Here is a 21,306-nt window from a genome sequence, read left to right as displayed (position 1 = left end):
CGAGAGTACATGATTTAATTAAGAGATAATGAAGAATTATAGCTAAAATCAATGGCTCTGCCTCGGAGAGGAATCAGTGAGAACAGACGTCTCTCTGTTGCAACCAGTTGAGTATTTGAATCCAAATCTATGATCAATTTTGACATACAGATTAAATACAAAACCAACTAAAATAATAAATCAATATATTTTCCCACATCTTCATTGTTCTGATGTATCCTAATACCAGGATATTAAATTATCTAGTTTAATCGGATTTTTTAATTCAGTTCTATCTCAAATTCATCCACAAAGCTTGCCACCTCAAAAAAAATTGATTTAAAACAACGATTTAAAACCACAACCCTCTGTGGAACGACCTCTCCTCGTGGACATGGAAAAAAATCTAATATAAACAAAAATTGAGTTCAAAAAATAATGAATAGTTTAACCGAAGTTTCAAGGCAGTTAATCAGATTCAAACCATCCTAAAGCATTAATTCTTCTTTGCTCTTTTGAAAACCTATAAATGGAATATATTGGGCTATTTGACCAGGGTCCATTCCACTCAACAGCCTAATCAGATATATCTGAACAGCCCATTTGAACTATACACATACTCAGGTTTTAACGAACAAATCAAGCCAAAAACCTCATTTAGGAACCATAAAACTGATATGAACCTAGATATCGGTTTCTATTAAGAAGGGGAACAGATGAGTGGTCAAAAGGACGAGGTAGGTATCTACAGGGGACAAACCTCATGGAGAACTACAGATATTTGGAGATGTAGTGAGACAGGGAAGAAAGGACTGAAGAGTAGAAACGACTGCGAGCCAAGTGACAACTTACATTCAATCCTGACTGCTCTCATTAAGGAAGGGTGACACAAAGTTAAAGAGAAAGAGAGAAAGTTACCTTATCATCAAAGGACCAAAATGCCCCCAATGGGCGAACATGCCAAAGTTATACGGTCATATCAGGAACACCATCTCATACACCAAGAGTAGCCGAGATTGATAGAGCGGCGTGGTGTGGGACGATCATTTGGCCAGGGGAATTATCTTTCCTGTTGGTGGTACCTCAGGCAAGGTTGAATGGAGAAATTTTTTACTGGAGCCGGTCTGGGTGCAGAAGAGTTTCAGCATTTCTCTTCCTCTCATCCATTTCAGCAGCAGCTTCATGTGAGTTTTGCTGTTCAGTCCAGAGACCCCTGCCTCCTACGAACAAATCAATAAACAGGGAAACTTCCGTAAGCAGGTTTGTCAGGATAATAAATTTTATAACTACGTGGATGAATAAAGAAGATTTTCAAAACAGATAAAGTGGTTAAAAAGAGGAAAAGATTTGGAGAAGATGTTTTCTGATTATTGTTCAAATTTGTCTCTCCTTAGTCAGCAGAATATTTTTTCCAGGAACATCTTTTTTATTTATACTTAACGACCATCATAATGTAGTCCTATGAAAGTGAGGAAATAAATTTTTCATTAACAGTACTTAGCAATGGATTCATGTTAAATATGTCTGAATACATGGGACCAGCTCCAAATTACACAAACGGAAAGTCTCTGTCACCGACGGCCTAAGAGGACATCTGATACAGACATATGGTTAATTTTGTTTTTGAAATAAGGATAGGGGAGATCACACAAAGTCGGTGACCTTCCCAGTACAGACATATGGTTAATATAATGCCAACTAACGCATGATTAGTATGAAAAAGTTTGAAGAAACACTCAGGATAGCTGAACTCATCATCTGGATGCGATCTACTGTTCTTGAACCCCAAATGTTGTTGTATTTCCGCTTGTAACAGGGGTTGATCAAATAAAAGTCTTCATTTTCCTGAGTAACTCATCAATACTCCAGTCACAAGTTGCCTACTATCTGGCCCAAAATTCACTTTGTATATTTCGTGTGGATTAGGGAATTCTCACATACAATGAGAAAGAGTGAGATGGGCCCTTAAATATCACCGTGGAAAAGCCAAAAGGAATGCTTTTCATTATTTGCGAGCAACCCCAGAAGTTTAACAGAAGTGTAACCCGCAAGAACTTCATTTATTTTAATTTAGGTATCTAAGCTGCTTTCAAGAAATCTAATTTGCTTTTCTAGCTACGGTGATGTTAACATAAATGCAGGCCTTGAACCTTCACCAATCCAGATAAAATAGACAAGACGAGTAATATTTATAGAACTAATGGAAAATATAGAGACCAAATGTATGTCACTTCGTTGCCTTCATTTCAAGAATTGATGCAAATGTGTTCCTTTCAGAAAAAAAAAAATTTTAAGTTGAAACAAATGACACGTTTTTGGACGGTCGAATTTCTAATGAAATATAGAGGTAAATCACGACCAGTGAAATACTCCGTGTACTCTGAATGAAGAATTTATTTTGCATGAAAGAAAAAGATTTACAGAAAGATCCTCAAGGTCTTCAGGTATAACGGGAACGAATATGGAAGAATAGAAAAAGGTAAGTTTGTAAATTTAACACAGAAGGCGGTCTGATGATGAAACTTGAAATTTGAATATATAACAAGATAATTCGTTCAAAAATGAGAACCCATCTCGGAGCTTATCTTCGGAATTATCAGCACCGAGTAGGAGACTTTATTCCTTTAGAAAACATCAGATTGATTGCCATAGAATCTGCCGGAGATGACTATAAAAAATGTTATCAATTCAGGACAAAAGAAGATGCCTAACGTCAACATCTCATGCAAAGTTGATTAGGTCAACATAATGATTATAATATTTCATACTTCAAAAACAAAATTATACAACTGACACTCTTACGAACAAGGATACCAAACTTGTATATATGATCCAGTCAAGAACTCAAAATCGAAAGAAAAAATATCCTTAAGACAAATCCCAAACTCCTGGAATTGATTCTCAACACTTACGGACAGAGCAGACAAAGACAACAGAGTTGCCAAGAAGCTATAATTTAAAAAATTTGCACACATGGTAAGATGAAATAATCGAAATTAAATCCAATATAATAACCGAGCAAAAATACTTTAAATCCAATCGATTCCATTTTATGATCTATTAATAAGATTTCCAACGCAGTAAACCAAAAAAAATTCCTGATAAACAAGTGAGTCGTGATGAACCCAAAGCGAGAAAAAAAACCTAGCTCCCGTAAATCATACATTCGGAAGAAGACTTTAAAGATATAAAGATAACCTCGGATCAGTGATTTAAAAAAGTGGCAGGCATTAGGAGAAAAATAACGGAAACTAAATCCAACTTGACCCAATTTTTTTTTCCAAACGACATTATTCAAGAATCTATTAATAAGAATTCCACCACAGTACACCTCAAAATTCCAAACAAACGAGTGAGCAATGACGAACCGAAAGAGAGAAAAAAAAAAAAACCATGATCCTATCTATCGTTCAATCGGGAGAATACTTCAAAGCCCTTCTCACTACCTTGGCGTAATTCCAGGTGCTGGAAACAGTCAAGGGCCCGTGCTCTTTAATGATCCGGTACAGTTCTTCAGAGATGGCGACGGCCTCCTCCTTCGGAACCTTTGGATCGATCTTCTTCAGATTCCTCCCTCGCTTCCTCGAGAAATGCCTCACAAATTGGAGCATTGCCGCAGTTCCTCCGCCAATACCGATCATCCCGACTTCCACACTGGGAAAATGAAAGCAGAAACTACAACAACCCTGTCCTCTTCGCGCATTCAGCCATCTTCGGTGCTTAAAAACCTCAGGCCCAAGACTTTGTTTTAATCCTCAGGGCCCAAATACATACATAAATACATACATATATACAGACAGACATACACAAATATAGACAGACATATGCACATATACATACACACATAAACACATACATAGATAGATACAGTCATATGTTAGTGTCTGTATAAATAAATGGTTTGTTGTTATTTCAGGAATGTGTAGAACATTTTTCAAATAAAGAGGATAATCATAACATCAAAATCTGGAATGGCCAATGACTAAGATTTTCAACCACGTGCCATTACATATTTGAATAAGCTCGTTCGAGGCAGGCTTATCAATTTTGAGTTTAAGGTCTCATGATATGCTACTCAAATGTCTAGAAACCAGGCTTGCTGCTAGATGGAACTAGAGAGATATCCTTGAGATAGACTATTTGAAGAATTTGTTTTGCATGTTATGAGTCACATGCTGTTAATTTTGTATGCTTCTTAAAAAACCTGTCACCTCACTCCCTAGCCTTGTGTTGGGTTCTGTGCCTTGGTTCATCCATGGAAAATATGATTTCATGGATGCGTAAGTGTGTTAATCGATTCATAATCAATCTTTGAAAACATACATCAAATGTACCTTGTGGGGAACTTGTTCCACCCTTGACTCTGTCGCTCTGAGATTGTTCTAAAGCTGTTCGCGTGCCCGGCCTCTAGAAGTATCCAGGCGATCACTTGGTGCTTGGATCTCCACTTCTTCTTCTTCAACTCTCCTTGGTTGAGTGCAGAAGAGAGTGGAGAAAAGGGGGGGCTCTCAAATATGGCTTGCCTGGGTGCTTGAAATGAGTGCCCTTCCATGGTTATATTTTACTTAAGTTTTTCTCAAAAACCCTACAAAGTAAAATATATCCACCAAAACCCTTATGCCCTTATGCTTGTGAACCTATAGACCCATGTATCATTCTAGTTAATAACTTTAGTGGCCCAATACCAATTAATGGTCAACCTTATTAATTAATTATATCAACATATATATTAATGAATTAATAAAGATTTAACCCAATGAATATGTTAAGATTTCAGCCTATGGGTTCCACGCTACACCTTGTGCTCTATAAGATATTGACTAGCGTTCAAATTCTCTCATGGAACTTTTACCGTCATCAATTACCGTATAATCCATCATCCCCGCGGACTCTCAAATGACTTAGGGTATGGTTGATTGTCAAACCCTAATCCGTGATTTGACTAGTAGTAAAGCATAACAGGGATCATTGGGGAATGCCTTCTCTAATATCCTCACTACCCTAGCTATGGATTTTCTACATTATCTTCCTTAATTAAATATCTTATTATATTGAGGATGGATGATCCTGTCTTGAACACTCAATCATCTCCATGAGCTTCTTACTACATCTGAGCTATAAGTTATTTGAATCCCATGATTAGGTGCCGTAGTCAAAATGTAGTCATCCAGCCATGAGATATCCTTGGTGTATCAAGTCAATTGAGGGAATATTTGGCATTGGGCTCAAATCATTGATTTTCACCGCTTCCCCATCCTTGATACTGATTCTGATAATGGCCCCTGCCTTGATTGTAATCATTCCTTTGATACGACTTTGACGATTGGTATCCCCAAGTTTGAACTTTGGTAGTGATGTGTGCAATATGCTCCCATTATTCTTTTCAAGATACATCAAATATGCATCATGGGTCTTGAGTGTTCTCAGAATTTCATCAAAATTCAGATGATTGATGTTAGCACTGATCCTCAAAACAAAGTGATCATCCTTTGCTCCTAAACCTCGTAAGAATGTGAAGATCATGGATGCTTCAACATGCTGGCTGAATGACTCAAGAGATTCAACAAGTGATCTAAATACGTCTCATTTTCATCAATGGTAATCATACCTTTATTTATAATGTGGAATTGACAGCGAAGTTCCATCACTCTAACTTGATTTTGACTGGAAAATGTGCTTTTCAATTTTTCCCACGATCCTCTTGATGATTTGGCTTTGCTTATGCGTGGAATCACTGCCTAGGTAAGGGTCAAATACAAAAATCTGAGCACCTATTGATCTATTTTCCACTAGTTCTTTAACGTTGGATTTTGAATTTATGTGATGGAAATTGGTGGAGGAGTGGCTTCTATAAATTTAATCAAAGCTCATTCGTTCAGGAGATGCAGAATTGCACATCTCAAGGATTGGTTGCTGTCACTATATAGCTTTAGAGAGACTATGGAGCCTGTTGGAATCACCAACAGGACTTGTCCTGCATGGTCACAGAAACTTGACTCCATGAGCTTGTTGAAGGCACAATAGAGGAAGTTCCTCAGACATGTTGATTGTTTTATGCTCTAGTAGAATGTGAAAAATCCATGGAGCTTTCCTGGAACAAGAAGAGAAGGATGAGAGAATGAGACAGAGAGAGAGAGAGATCAAGATAGAGGGAGATGAAAAATGGAAGATCATAATCATTCTCTAAATTATTTAATTACAAGTATATTTTTATGTATAATAAAATACATGTAACCGTATTTTTCTGTGTTTAATAAAATAAGATAATGTTTTATAACAGCTAGTTATTATTATATTTTTTAGAATCTATTTGTTTTCTATAATGGTTGAATCCTGACCTTCTATATCTAAATTATCCTTTTTCCTAGATTGAATCTTAGCCTATGATTCTTTTAAGAGTATAGGGGTACATATTTATTACTTACAAGCCACTATTTTAAATTATGTCCTAGTAGTGGATGGTGTCGCTGACGAGGCTGCAGACTGTGATTATGAATAGAGAGAGAGAGAGGGAGCGAGAGAGATTACCACTTAATGGATAGGTGAACAGGGTGTCATTGAAAACTGATAACAAGTCAATATTCCAACCGATGAAGAGAGAGATTTACAGACAACTTAAGACTACAAAGAAATAAGGTCTGACATTTTAGACTGGGGACTGGTCGGACTGAACCGACCCAAAACCATTAGTCTACCATCTAAGGGTAGACTGGCTGCTTAGTCAGGGTTTGGTATGACGGTCAAACCAGACTAGGATAGGATATTACTATTATTATTTGGCCAACACCCTCCCCCTTCCCTTGGTCGCCTTCCTCCCTCAGCCTTACCTATCACCCAGAGCGCGCTCCTCCTCCTCCCTTGTTTCGCATCCCCTACCCATGCTTGCTCCTCGCCTGTTGGTCCCTCCCCCCACCACCCCAAACTCCCCCTTCCCTGGCCCTCCCCTCCACCCCGGCTCGCACTCCCCACTTCCTAACCCACCCTCACATTCCACATCCTCCTCCCCTTCATGCTCAGCCCTCTTTTTCTTTCATCTTCCATTCTTTTTTTTTTTCTGATTCTTCTTACTTTATTCTTCTTCTTTTCTTTTTCTGATTCTTCTTATTTTTTTATTATTATTCTTCTTGTTTTCTTCTTATTTTATTCAACTTCTTCTCCTTTTCTGTCATTCTTGTTTTCATCTTCCGTTCTTCTTCTTTTTATTTTCTTTTTATCCTCTTTATTTATTCTTCTTTTCTCATTTATTTGTCTTATTCTTTTTCTTTTTCTTCTTAGTCTCCTTGTTCCTCATATTATTTTCCTTCTTCCTTCTTTTCATCTTCCTTTCTTCTTCTTATTCTTCTTTAATTCTTCTTTATCTATTCTTGTATTGTTTTATTCATCTTATTTCAATCTTCTTTTCTTCCTCTCTCTTTATTGTATTCTTCTTTTCATCTTCTGAGATGGACTTTATTACTGTGCAATACATTTTGTATTTTAACTTTTCTTTGATTTTGACTGGTCAACATGACTGGACCGGGACTTGATAAGACCGGACCAGATGCGGACCAAACTTTAGGTAAGGTTTAGATTCTTGACAAAAACGTGGACCAAATCAGCACCATCAAATCCTACAAGTTAGTACGAAATGTATTGCCAACAACGAAGAGAAACCTCCTCAAGGGTCCATAAAATAATTAACCTTAATGGAACAGAGGCTACTTAAAATTTTAATTCTCTCTTTTATAATCAGCAGTGAACAGACACACTGAGTATTAGAGAGATAGAGGAGGAAGAGAGTGTGTGTTTAACCAAGAATTAAAACAAGCCGTTAAACAGAAAATGAAAAGCTACTGAGCACTAACCAATACAGAGTGGATATCTACATGGATGATAGGTCTGGGAGAGCCTTCATTGATGACATTTGATATAATTACATCAAGGAAGAATAAAGAATCAGAACTACAAGACCCTAATGCAGGAGTTAGCTACTTCTGTAGGAAGTACTTAATCAGAAAAAATGAGAGACTGCTTACTCATTACAGACCGCTACATAGTGGACATCTACATTAATGGGAGAACTCCTCAATGGCATTTTAGATAAATACAGAAAAATCCTAACACAAGAGTTAGCGTGTTCTATAATGGTGAACTCAGAGAAAGTCTCTCAATGGAACACAATTTACATATAAATAAAAATCATTATTTTATATTCCATACAAATGGGTCCCTGAACGCACTCACACTAAGAGAAAAGAAAGGGAGGGGAGAGAGAGAGAGAGAGAGAGAGTGAGAGAGAGAGAGAGATTACCTATGACAACCGAAGTGTCATTTCACTAATCAATTCTAGTCGTTAGTCAGAAAAATAAAAGACTGCTTATTACGGATCAATACATTATGAATGATAGCCCTCCTCGATGCCATTTGACATAATTTCAACGAGGAAGTAGAAAGAGTTAGACCTAAAAGAACTCTAACACATGAGTTACCATCTTCTACAGCGAGATTAAACTCCTAATGGAGGACTCTGAGGAAGTCTCTAAATGGAACACAGTCCACATACAAATAAAAATCATTTTTTTATATTCCATACAAATGGGTCACTGAACACACTCACTCTAAGATGAAACAAAGAGAGAGGAGAGAGAAAGAGATAGAGAGAGATTACCCATGAACGAACAGACAACCGAAACGTCATTTCACCAATCAATACTAGCCATTAACCGAAAAAATAAAAGATTTCTTATTAGGGACCAATAGATTAAGAAGAAAGAATTACGCCTAATACAGTGACCCTAATACAGGAGATTAAAAGATTAAGAACCCTAATACAGGAGCTAACATCTTCTACAGTGAGATTTAACTCCAAATAAAGTCGTCTGAGGTCTCTTAATGGAACACAGTCGTCATACAAATGCAAATCATTTATTATCTTCGAACCAAATGGATCGCTGAAAACAATAAGAGAAAAGAAAGAGAAAGGAGAGAGAAAGAGAGAGACTACCCATGAATTAGTAGACAAACCAAGTGTCATTTCACTAATCAATTCAAACGATTAATCAGAAAATGAAAGACTATTAATTTACGGACCAATACAGAGAAGACATCTACACGAATGAGAGCCCTCCTCGACGGCATTGGAGATAATTACAACGAGGAAGAAGAAAGAATTAGACCTAAAAGAAGAACCCTAACACAGGAGTTAGCATCTTCTACAGCGAGATTAATTAAACGCCTAAGGGAGGACTCTGAGGAGGTCTCCTGCCATAGACGGCCGGGAGAGGACGGCTCTATCCTGAGCCAACGCCATGACCAACCTGGCCGGCACAAGGCAAAGCTCCTCCCCCGCGAGCTTATCCTGCACCACCGCCCTCCCCATCAGCGCTCGCTGCAACTCCACCGCCGTAGCTTCAATCTCCACCGTCGGATACACCTTCCGAGCCAATTCAAGCATACCCACCTGCGCCTGAAGAAATTTCACATATTTAAACGCCGTCTGTAACATCTCCGCCGTGTTCATTCTTCCCGCCCCAGGGATAAGTTGTCCCAGCTCTTGCGTCTTCTTGCTTATCCGCTTCCTCCTCTCTCTCGCCGCCGCGCTCTGCGCAGACAGGCAAGCCCCGGCGCTCTTTGTCTGAAGAACTCCCCCATCCGACGGCTGTAATCCTTCGCTGGGCTTCTTCTCCCCATCCGACGGCCGGTATCCGGCCACGAAGCTCGGGGGGAGCTGTAATGGCGTCGGCCAGAGCTCTGGTTCTGGGTCGAAGAGAAGGCAGTCGAGGAGGAACTCTGGAGAGAGCGCCGCCACGTGGCTTATTGGGTGAGTGCACACCGTCGCCGCCATCTTCAGGAGAGAGAAAGAGAGAGCTGTAGAGAGAGAGAGGTGTAGAGAGAGATAGGAAGAGGGCGGCTCCGGTTTCTTCTCTCTTCTTCTCCGCGCCGGTTGGAGGGAGATGATGAGCTGAAAGTTCGGTGTCTGAGGTAGAAGAAGACGGAAATTATTGTAAAATTAAGTATAAATAGTTCAATTGTAATTCCCCAACCGCAGGTAACGGGCGATAACCGTCGCCGCCATGAATGTGACGTCATAAATCTGTCATTCGGGTGAATGAATTATGGAAAAGGCTGATCCGTTCGATGGACATTGGACGGTTCGGATTGAGTGTGGGTGAATGCGGTGGGCTGAGTCAAGCAGACTGCCGAGTCAAACGGGCGGACCCCACATCGCACGTGCCGGGAATTTCTCTAACTTACTGCTCCATCGTGTGACACGTCGCTTGCGCTGCATGGCCGGAGAGAGAGATGGTTTAATGGGATAGATATATCGATACGTTTCTAGAGAGAGAGATCCATAGCTATACATATCGATAAGTCTCTAGATAGATGGGCATATGGATACATGACATAGCTAGCTAGATATATCGATGGGAGAGAGATCCATAGCTGTACATATCGATAAGTCTCTAGATAGATGGGCATATGGATACATGACATAGCTAGCTAGATATATCGACATATATCTAGATAGATATACATATAGGTAGATTCATAGAAAGGAAGATACAAAGATGGACGTATGGACCTAGCTAACTAGATATATCGATAGATTTCTAGATATATAGATAGATACCTACCTTCATATATACATTCTTTCCTATGGATCGATAGAAAATTTATAGTTTTATGGATTGACGAATAAATGCATAGATACAGAGATATATATATACATGGACAAGTATCTAAATAGATGGACAAGTGTATATAAAAAAGCTACAAAAAGATATAGCGATGAGTATCTACAAAAACATACATATTCATAGATTCATAGACAGCAAGATACATCGATATCTAGAAAGATGGACTTATGGGTAGAAGTAGATGCAGAGATATAAAGCGAGCTAGATATATCGATAGTATTTAGACAGATAGATATAAAGATAGATATAGAAGGATTTTTTTATAGATACTTTGATAGTAAGATAGTTCGATTCAGATAATTATGCTCCTTAATTGTCTTGGGCCTAGCAAATAATCTACTAGTTAGAGGGGGTTTTCTTGAACTACAATAATTTACGTCTATATTGTCTCGGTCTCTTTAAATATAGTATTGTTTCCTTGATGTAAGAATTCAATACTATGCAAGCTTATAATGCAGAAATGGCTAATAACAAAGTATATTTGACAATTGAATTTTTCAGCTTCTGTGATTTATGTGCCATCAAAAGTTTTTGTAGTCTACATTGTAAGGTGAATGAATGAAGCCTCACCCACGTATTTTTTTCCTAGTCATTCAAAAAATACAAATAAGACAGAAACTATAACACTTTAGTGATGATAACATGATTTATAGTTCTACACTTTCATGGACTCACTCATGGGTGCTTCCTCTTCAAAAAGAAGTTTAGTATCTTTACTACTTTGAGGTGCTTTTGTATCTCTAACCTTTCTCTCAGCCTAGGTATGATGTCCCTTTGCAGTTACTAAAAGCATGAAATACTCTGTCCTTTACGTGATAACCTCAATTATATGGAAATCTATGTTATCGTGATATTCTTCAATAAGTTCAATGCCAGTTAATAAGTTCAATGGCTATGCTATCAGGCTTCATAATGCAGACTCCACACTTGGATCATCACTTTGCATACAAAAATAAATAGGAAAGATGTGCGGTGTTCTTCAAACAAAACATAATAAGTGGTGTTAATGAATCCTTGGGTCTACCCCATTTTCCCAAACTTTTAACTATACAGAGCCATGTCAAGAAATTTCCAGGGGGGTGACATATCCCAAGAGGCTCCCATCATAGCATGCTTAATAATGAATTTTCCTAATGCTCCCATCAAGCAAACTGAGAGGATAATTTGTGGTGTTCTTTATCAAACAAATCAGTGCCATTATAAGGAGAATCTAGATAAAATTCACGGAGAGTGAAGCTCATCAAATCAAAACCATGCCATAATCCGAAAAAAATTATAAGAGCACTGATCAATAAAAAAAATAAACATGATATCAGTTGTGTCATAAATTAAAGAATGAACAGAATAATAAGTGATTCAATGATTTATGCCTATCATGGAAGACTGAGGAATAATTGTGGACCCAACATCTACAACATTTTCTAATAAATTCATGACTTCTGTGTTTTACAACCAGCTCACTTAAAATTTGGTATCAAGGAAACATGAATAATTTTTTGGTTTTCACAGACACGTGACTCCTAAAACTCATTCATTGGTATTGAGTACTTTATCAATAAAAGTCTAATCTTATGATAGTCATTAATAAAACGTTGCAAAAAACAATGACTTCTAATATAACCACTATGAATCGTTAATCATGTCTGGAAATTCTCAAAATTATCATCTCCTTTATTTACTTTAAAATATAGATTTTATTTATTTATTTTTATATCGCTTATAATTTTTATTGAACAAGTCTAATCAAACCCTTGTCTTGGAGTGAGATCTTTTATCCTCAAATTCATCATAATTATAAGAGTAAAAATGAATGAAATTTTTAATGAAATATTTAATTTTTACCGAAAAAACAAAATGTTTCAATATCCATCTCCACTTTAGCATCCTCATAATCTTGCAAGCTCATTTTTTCATAGTCACAAGTACAGATATTCTATGTGGAAAACCTTCCTCTTTTAAATATCACAATTCCTCGTCCATGCACAAAAAAGTGCTTTGGTGAATCACTGATGTATAAATCAATAGTAGCTACTTACCAAGGATTGCAAGGTGTACATTTTTTGAAGATTCAATTTTATGCCATTATTCTAGCAAGTCATCACAATTACTAATGAAATATTTGTTGGGTTCTAGGGGCCTTGAGATGGATGAAAAATACAAAACGATGCGTCGCGGAAGTCTTTTTGTGCGAATCGAACGGCATCAATAAAACATTAAAACGAAGTACCTTTGCACGAATCTCATTCTCGATTTCTTTGATCCCGGAGCGAGACGAGTCGAGCTGCTCAATTGTGCAGCCTCTAGATGTATCCACGCGGTCCTCGTTGCGTCGGATCTCCTCCTTCTCGTTGACGAGCCCCGTTCTTTCTCCATCGGTGTCGTTACGTCGTCCCGATCACATCAGGGATGGAGAGGGGGTGTGGGGAGAGTGGAGAAGAAGGGAAAGGCCTCTGAACAATTCTCGCCTGGGTGAATTTTGTTCAGGGCCTTCCCCTATATATACTAAGTGGGTATTTTTCATAAAACCCCCAAAACTTAAGTATATCTTTCAACGTCCAAAAGACCACTGGTGTGTGACCCTCTAGGCCCATATATCAGTCTAGTTAACGACTCCAGCGGCCCAATAACCTTTATTGGCCTTCCAAATTAATTAACTATATCATCATATAGATTAATTAACGTCGGATCGATTTAACCCAATCGATAGGTCGAGACTCTGACACGTGGGGTGCCAAGCTACACCTCATGTCCTAGAAGATACAAAGGAGTGTGTATCGACTCACTCATGGAACCTGTTCATCATCGGTTACCGTGTATGTATAATCCCTCATCCCCTTGATGCTCCTTGGATGACTTAGGGTATGGTCAACTGTCAAACCCTAATCGGTCATCGGAGTTAGTACTGATGCATTTGAAAATCATTAGAGAACTCTTCTCCGATATTTCACTGCCTTGGCCAAGGACTTCGTTGCATCATCTTCCTTGAGTTGTTACCTCTTATACCGAGGGTGGACGATCCTATCTTGACCAATCAATCGCCTTCGTGTACTTCTTGATGCACCCGAACTAAGACCGTTTAGAATCCCATGATTAGAGACTCGTTAGCCATAGCCAAAGTACAACCGTCCGTCCACAAGACGTCTTTGGTGTCTCAGGTCTAAGGACCACTTACACAACCGTGACGTGAATCAACCTAATTAACAGTTCGGTATAATACCATTCAGGGATTTGTACGGATCAATTCAGTGAACTCGTTCCACTAAAGAGAACCCACTATCTATCCTTAGTGTTGCCACACTAATGGCTACGGGACCGACCATACTCATCATATGAGTGAGGCTAGATAGTGCTATTCTATTTGGATACTTCGATGTCCTTCTCGCGTATCCTTCGAATGGGAATGTTTAGAACACATGCTTAAAGACTAGTGATCTCCGTATTACGATCTCATCATAATTCACTAAGTCCGATCATGTATTCATGGACTTCATTATGAGCATCACACGTGCACTATAATGAATACATTCTATTAATGAATATGGAACGAGATTTGGAATGTGTGATTGGCTTGCCGGCCACATATATTTCCATCAATATTCACATGAATATTCATCTACTTCATCTATAATAAACTTGTACACTGAAATTGAACTTATTTATGAGTCTTATTGAAGTTGACAAGTTTGATGATTTATCCAGAAATTAAATTGCATTTTAGATAATTAAAATAAATGCAAGGTTCAGTTTTGGGTCTAAAACTGTTTCAGTTAGAATCCTAGGCTCTAGTTCTCCCCGAAATTAATATTCTAAGGTTTCCCCTTCATTACAATATTTCACGGATCCCCATTACACATCAATACTTACTTAATGGTGGATTAGGGTTTGACAATTACCCATACCTTAAGTCATTTGGGTGTATCAAGCGGATACATGATTTTGCATATAATGTAACCGATGACGATAAAAGGTTCCATGAGAAAGAGTTCATTTGATACAATGTATCTTCTAGAGCACTAGGTGTATCTTGGCATTCCACGGGCTGGAAACTTTTACTATTATTTGTGTTAAATCGATCCTTAGTTAAGTAATCTATATGTTGATTAAGTCAATTTAACAAAGTAACCTAATAATAACTATTCTAATAATAATACATGGGCCTTGAGGGTCACAAACATAAGATTAAACGGACATTGGTGAATGTAGTTTATCTAAGGGACTTAAAAGAAAAACTTAGGTGAAGTATAAATTGGGGAAAAGGCACCCATTTTAGGCACTAGGGGAAACCAGTGCTAAGCCCACCCCTTCTTTCTTCCTTCGCACTTTCTCCTTCAACGAAAAGAGAGTCTTGATGGCGATAAGATTGATAAGGTCTTCAAGAGGAGTTGGAGAAGAAGTGGATAATATATTAAGAACACTCTATGGGTGGAACAAGTTCCCTAGAAGGTACCAAAAATTTATAGTTTTAGAGATTGATTGAGATTCATCTCAGCTTCCACCTCTTGAAAAACTATCTTTCAACCCTCACTTCATGGTGTGGAACCCAATAGGATGATGATGATAAGAGCCAATGTAAGGGGAAGTCACTTTCTATGGATATTTACTTTCCAAGCGTAAGGATCATGGAATTTTTCAAGCGTATGTTAGCTTCCCCTCTTCTCTATTGCCTCTTCTCAAACAACCAGGACACTCAAAATGAGCTTGATGGATATAAATACTCATTATCTTTCAATAAGCTCACCAATCTAGCAAGAAAGTTGAAGAATGATTTTTAAAATATGTACACCTCAATTTATGAATTATAGGGAATGAATGGAAATAGGGGGAAAAGATGAAGCAACCTCAAATTTTAAGCTCAATCAACCTGCTGGATCACAGGTATCAATATCTGAAGTTGGATAAATCTGGGCCATCCATTTTTATCTCTCCTCATTAGCGGCATTGTCACTTCCTCATTTTCCATTAATGGTTGAAACTCCCTAAATATTACTCTTTAATCATTGCATTATCCTCATCTTATACAAATGGAAACTTTTAGAGTGCCATGTGTCCTGCACAGAAGAGAAAGACAAAAAATATATTTCATTTTATAAGAAAGACAAAAAAAATCTGAGGACACGTCACATTTTTATCATTCTCTGCCAATTGGGTGTCACCATGTATGCCAACCATCTTTATTAAATTTTCCCACTTCATAATAAAATTGTTATTTAAATTTTATATTTTCATTGGATACCATGACTTGGCAATGATAGTTTATTTATATATTTATTTGATGAACAGTTATCCTTCCAATATTATTATTATATATTTACTTTAAATATAAAATACTAATTAATTATTTGTACAAAGATTTGTACAAAGATAACTGTGGAATGAATATTTCTTCTTGAGGTAATGTCAAACAAAATAGAAATCTACTGCAATATTATATGATTTTCACCTTAAGACGCATGAATTTAATTTCTTAGTTTATCTGGGTCTTAGCCTTTTTGGGTCCACAGATATTTTTATTTAATATGCATGCATGTGTATGTGTGTGAGAGGGAAATTCATGAGATAATGAAGTCATAATATTTATATTACTTTATAATATTTTAATTACATTTTCCAGATTTTTCTAGTGGCAGATGGCTGTGCAAGCACACATAAAAAATGTCGTCTAGTATGTAGAGATTACGGGTGGCAATTTTATGGGCAGTCTCTGCACGCTAGTGTGAGCTGCCATTCAAAAAGTGCAATGGGATTGCAGGAAGCAAACAAGCTGGGTGATGAACTAAATTATAGGGCTTTAATTTTTTGTTGATATTTGATTTAATTAATAAAATTTAAAATAATACTTTGATTCTTGAAAATATCATTAGATAGTGATGAGCAAGGGCTGTCTCTAAAGGTTACATAAATTATGGACTTACAACTTTTTAAAGGGTGATTATGATAAGGAGTACAAAAAAAATATGGTGGTGAAATGAGAAGATGATACCTAATTTTAAATGTAATTAAAATATGTGAAAATGTGCGGTGCATAGAGATACTAAAAAGATACAAAAGAAAGTGCATAAACGTAAAGGGATGAGAAGGACAATAAGTAGGAATATATATAATTTGATTATGGAATAGGGGCCTTGGTGGAATGATGAGAAATAATGATGATTAGAGGTTTAAAATGTGGATCAAATGAATGGAATGGATTAATGGATGGATGTTAAGAAAATATGACCATGTAAGTGAAATGAGCTCCCTTTATATCCATATGTTCGATGAGGATCAAGATAGCTCCTCCACTTATCTTTTGTCCTCCAACTTCAATTGACGATTTGCACCAATATATTTGATGGATATCAAAATCACTTTAGAAGTTCCAAAATACTATTTATAAATTATAGACTAAAAATTAAAATATGAAAATCTAGATAGCTAAATAATAAAAACCTGATCAAATATAATTATGAAACACTAATTTATTCATAGGTTGAAGTCTAACTTTAATTTATTGAGTAATATTTTACATAAATTCAAAATGTATCAAAGCATTGAGTGAGATAAGACTAAGTCTTTAGATTTTACACATTTCTTCAAATCTCTTTTCTTGATCCAACTTATATACATCATCATAATTTTATGAGTTAATAATAACACAGATTTATGATTTCCTGAATATATTATAGAACATACATATTTTTATATTGAGAAAGTTAATTTTTCCAAGTATCATAGCTTCACTAAATTTAAATATATGAAGCTAATTTCAAAACAGTTAATTCTCACTGATGAACCCAAAAGAGGCATAAAGTCCTACATCTTTGAAGGCTATTTTGGCATCATTTCATTCATATTTTCTTTATTTTGATATGAGTTTTTATTTTCAAGCATTAATTCAGCCGTTTGGTTAAGAAGAGACATTTTAATTTCCTTTTCGAATAATTTACAGACATTTTTTTATCATTCAAAACATGTCTTAACAAAAAAAATTTAATAGGTTTAATTCTCTTACAGAGTTGCTACATTATAGTTTGCACATTTAAATAAATAAAAAAGAGAGAAAAGAAATGTTGCAGCACTCGTGGCACACACAGGTGCAGCACTGTGATACTCATAAATTATAAGCAATTTTTAGTAATAATTCTATGCATTTTTATGGTAATGAGCATAAATCCATGTTATTAATGATCAAAATGATTTATCGCAGTCTTAAAATGAGTCTTCAATTTTTCTTGATTTGATGGTATTTTAACCTAATTTTCAAAAAATAATAAAATATGTGAAATTATAAAAAAATTTGATTTAAATTTATTTAAATATTTTAAGGGATTTATTATATTTTAAAATGATACACTGGATTTTCTGGGTTTTCTTGTATTTTATGGAATTTTATTAAGTTAAATTCATAAAAAATATAATTTAATAAGTAAAAAATATAATTATGAATTTATTTAAATATTTTTAGGGAATTAATTGACTTTGCCTCTCCCAAAAGTTTGTGCAACACTAGCAATCTGCCAAAAATTTCAGAGGATAAAGAAAATAAGATGACTCAGATTGCTCCAAATTGAAACGAATAGTGAGAGAAAGCAAGAAATAGTGAGAGAGAGAAATCAATAATGGGAGAGAGAAAAATAATGAGAGGGAGAAATAAATAATGAGAGAGAGAGAGAAAGAAATAGTGATAGAGAAAGAGAGAGAATGTGAAATAGAGATATACATAGGTAAAGAAAGAGAAAGAGACATAGAGAGATATAGAGAGAGAAAGATATAGTGAAGAGTGAGAGAAAGAGACAGAGAGGGCGAGAGAAAGAGATAGAGAGAGACAGAGAGAAAGAAATAGAGAGAGATAGAGAGAAGAGAGAAAGAAATTGAGAGAGAGAGAAGAGAGAAAGAGAGAAAGAGATAGAGAGAGATAGAGAGAGATAGAGAGAAGAGAGAAAGAAATTGAGAGAGAGAGAAGAGAGAAAGAGAGAAAGAGATAGAGAGATAGAGAGAGAAGAGAGAAAGAAATTGAGAGAGAGAGAGAAGAGAGAAAGAGAGAAAGAGAGAGAGAGAAGAGAGAAAGAAATTGAGAGAGAGAGAGAGAAGAGAGAAAGAGAGAAAGAGATAGAGAGAAGAGAGAAAGAAATAGAGAGAGAGACAGAGAGAAAGAAATAGAGAGAGAGAGAGAAGAGAGAAAGAAATAGAGATATAGAGAGATAGAGAGAAAAGAGAGAAAAGAGAAAAAGAAATAGAGAGAAAAGAGAGAAAGAAACAAAGAGAAAAAGAGATAGAGAGATTAAGTGATTGAGAGATAAAGAGAAAGAGAGAGATTAAAATGAGAAAGAAAAGAGAGAAAAAAAGAGGAAGAGATAGAGAGAAAGCGAGAGAAAGAGAAAGAGAGAAAGAAATAGAGAGAGAAAGAGAGAATCGGACAGAGAGAAATAGAGAAAGAAAGAGTTAGATAGAAAGGGATAGAAAGAAAGGGAAGAGAGAGAAAAGAAAGAGAGGGAGAGAAGAAGAGATAGAGGGAGAGAGAGGGATGAAGAGAGAGGGAGAGAGAGGGATAGAGAGGGAAAGATTGATAGATATTATGTGGAAGTCAATCCAAATCACACCACCATGTTTTATATATGTTCATTAAATAAAATATTACGTTCATTATTATTCATGTGTGATGCTAATAATGAAGTCCATGAATACATGCGACGAGATATTGAATTATGATGAGATCATAATACAATGATCACTAGTCTTTAAACATATATTCTGAATATTCATATTCGATGGATAGTTGAGATGGAATTTGAATTATCTCGATAGAATATTACTAATTGATCCTACTTATACGATAAGTCTAGCTGATCTTGTGGCTATAAGTGTGTCAACACTAAGGACATACAGTGGGTGTTCTTTGGAGAAAGAGTTCACTGCATTGATCTGTATGAATCCCTGGATGTTATTATACCTAAACATCAATCAAGTTGATTCATGTCACAGTTGTATAAGTGGTCAATTGACTTGATACACCAAGGATATCTCATGGATGGATGACTACATTTTGACTAGAACTTTTGAGCATCTAATCATGGGATTCAAACAACTTATAGGTCAGATGTAGTAAGAAGCTCACAGGGATTATTGAGTGGTCAAGATGGGATCATCTGTCCTTAGTATAAGAGGAGATTGAATCACAAAAGATAATGCAGGAAATTCTTGGCCAGGGTAGTGAGGATATTGGAGAAGGAGTTCTCCAATGATCCCTGTTATGCATCAGTACTAATCGAATGACAGATTAGGGTTTGACAATCAACAATACCCTAAATCATTTGAGACTCTCGTGGGGATGATGGATTATACATAAATAGTAACAGATGACGGTAAAGATTCCATGAGAGAGTTTGAATGCTAGTCAATATCTTATAGAGCACGAGGTGTAGCTTGGGCCCCATAGTCTGAAAACTTAATATATCGATTGGGTTAAGTCGATCCTTAATTAATTAATATATATTGATATAATTAATTAATAAGGTTGACCAATAATTGTTATTGGGACATTGAAGATATTAACTATAATGATACATGGGCCCAAGTGGTCACATAAATAAGATCATCAGGGCATTTGTGAATATATCTTACTTAATGGATTTTTTATAAAAACTTAAGTGAAATATAAATAGGAAAGGGCACCCATTTTAAGCACCTAAGCCAACCAGAATTGAGAGCCCCTGCCCACTTTCTCTATTCTCATTTGTTCTCTACTCAACCATTGATATGTCCAAATTTAGGGTTTTTATGTTTTTGTTTTGATTCAGACTTAACCAGCAATATTTATGAAAATTTTTCACTTCAATTATCTATAATTAATATAGGGAAAGTAAGGGGTCGATCCACAGTGAGGCAGAAATTTAATTTCAGAATTTTTTCTCAATATTGGGGTGAAAACAATGATTTTAAAAGTGAAAAATACAATGTCTATAATTCCTATGATTTAAGTTAAAGCCAAAATACAAAGAAAATATAAAAAAATATTTCTACACTAATTTTCCTAATTTTTCTTTACAAAATAAATCAAAAAGAAATATTTTAATAATTTTTATGGAATTTAATTACACCAAAAACCACTAGAAATATTAAAACAAGAGTTAGATATTTTATACAATTTTTTTACATGTTAAAATGATTTTAAATTAATTATATGAATTTTATGGGTTTTTCCTAATTTTTTTTGAATATTTAAATTGAGAATTTTTTTTTTCTATTTTTCCTGATTTTTACTGATTTTGTAATAATTTTTAATAACTAAAAATATGCAATTTTACCTACTCCGGCGATCGACGACGCCTGGAGCGGCGGCGGAGCAGCGGCAGTAGCAAAGCAACGGTAGGGCAGCAATAACGGCGGGCGGCGGTGTGCTAGCTGCGGCGGCAAGCGACAGCGGCGGCGGTGGCGACGGTGGCAGACTAGATGGGCCGGCAGGCCTGGTGTGGGCCCTATAGGGCTGGCGTTAGTGGGTCAGCCCACTTCGGTTTAGCCCAATTTGGCTAAGTGAAGACTTAGCCAAATGGGCTTAAACCTTATTGGGGTTAACCCAATGGTCAAGATTTAGCCGATTTGGCTAAGTCCTGCACAAGGCTACCCTATGCCCTGCAGTCGTGTGCCCTGCTCGTGCACAGACCGGTGGGCAGAG

At 36.4% G+C, this 21,306-nt stretch overlaps 2 protein-coding genes across 2 annotated transcripts; both read right to left on the bottom strand.

Moving 5' to 3' along the window:
• Window positions 1-873: 873 nt before the first annotated feature.
• Window positions 874-3,699, bottom strand: LOC144716617 (tumor necrosis factor receptor family protein). Its single transcript, XM_078591801.1, has 2 exons — window positions 3,426-3,699; window positions 874-1,199 (listed from the first exon to the last, which is right to left on the bottom strand). Exons 1-2 carry the CDS (start codon window positions 3,618-3,620, stop codon window positions 1,023-1,025), a joined length of 372 nt encoding a protein of 123 aa, XP_078447927.1. The 5' UTR covers window positions 3,621-3,699; the 3' UTR covers window positions 874-1,022.
• A 5,363-nt stretch (window positions 3,700-9,062) lies between these two features.
• LOC144715026 (transcription factor bHLH52-like) lies at window positions 9,063-10,245 on the bottom strand. Its single transcript, XM_078589874.1, has one exon. It carries the CDS (start codon window positions 9,800-9,802, stop codon window positions 9,194-9,196), a length of 609 nt encoding a protein of 202 aa, XP_078446000.1. The 5' UTR covers window positions 9,803-10,245; the 3' UTR covers window positions 9,063-9,193.
• Between the last annotated feature and the right edge of the window lie 11,061 nt (window positions 10,246-21,306).

This window comes from Wolffia australiana, chromosome 2 (genome assembly GCF_029677425.1).
Source record: "Wolffia australiana isolate 7733 chromosome 2, ASM2967742v1".
Taxonomy (NCBI): Eukaryota; Viridiplantae; Streptophyta; class Magnoliopsida; order Alismatales; family Araceae; genus Wolffia; species Wolffia australiana.
The sequence above is the reverse complement of the archived record's forward strand: the minus strand, read 5'-3'. Positions and strand labels throughout refer to the sequence as shown.

Coding starts and splice junctions, on each gene's coding strand:
- LOC144715026 (XM_078589874.1), bottom strand. CDS start 9,802: ATGGCGGCGACGGTGTGCACTCACCCAATAAGCCACGTGGCGGCGCTC.
- LOC144716617 (XM_078591801.1), bottom strand. CDS start 3,620: ATGATCGGTATTGGCGGAGGAACTGCGGCAATGCTCCAATTTGTGAGG. Junction 1,200..3,425: donor GCACCTGGAATTACGCCAAG/GTAGTGAGAAGG, acceptor ATTTGTTCGTAG/GAGGCAGGGGTCTCTGGACT.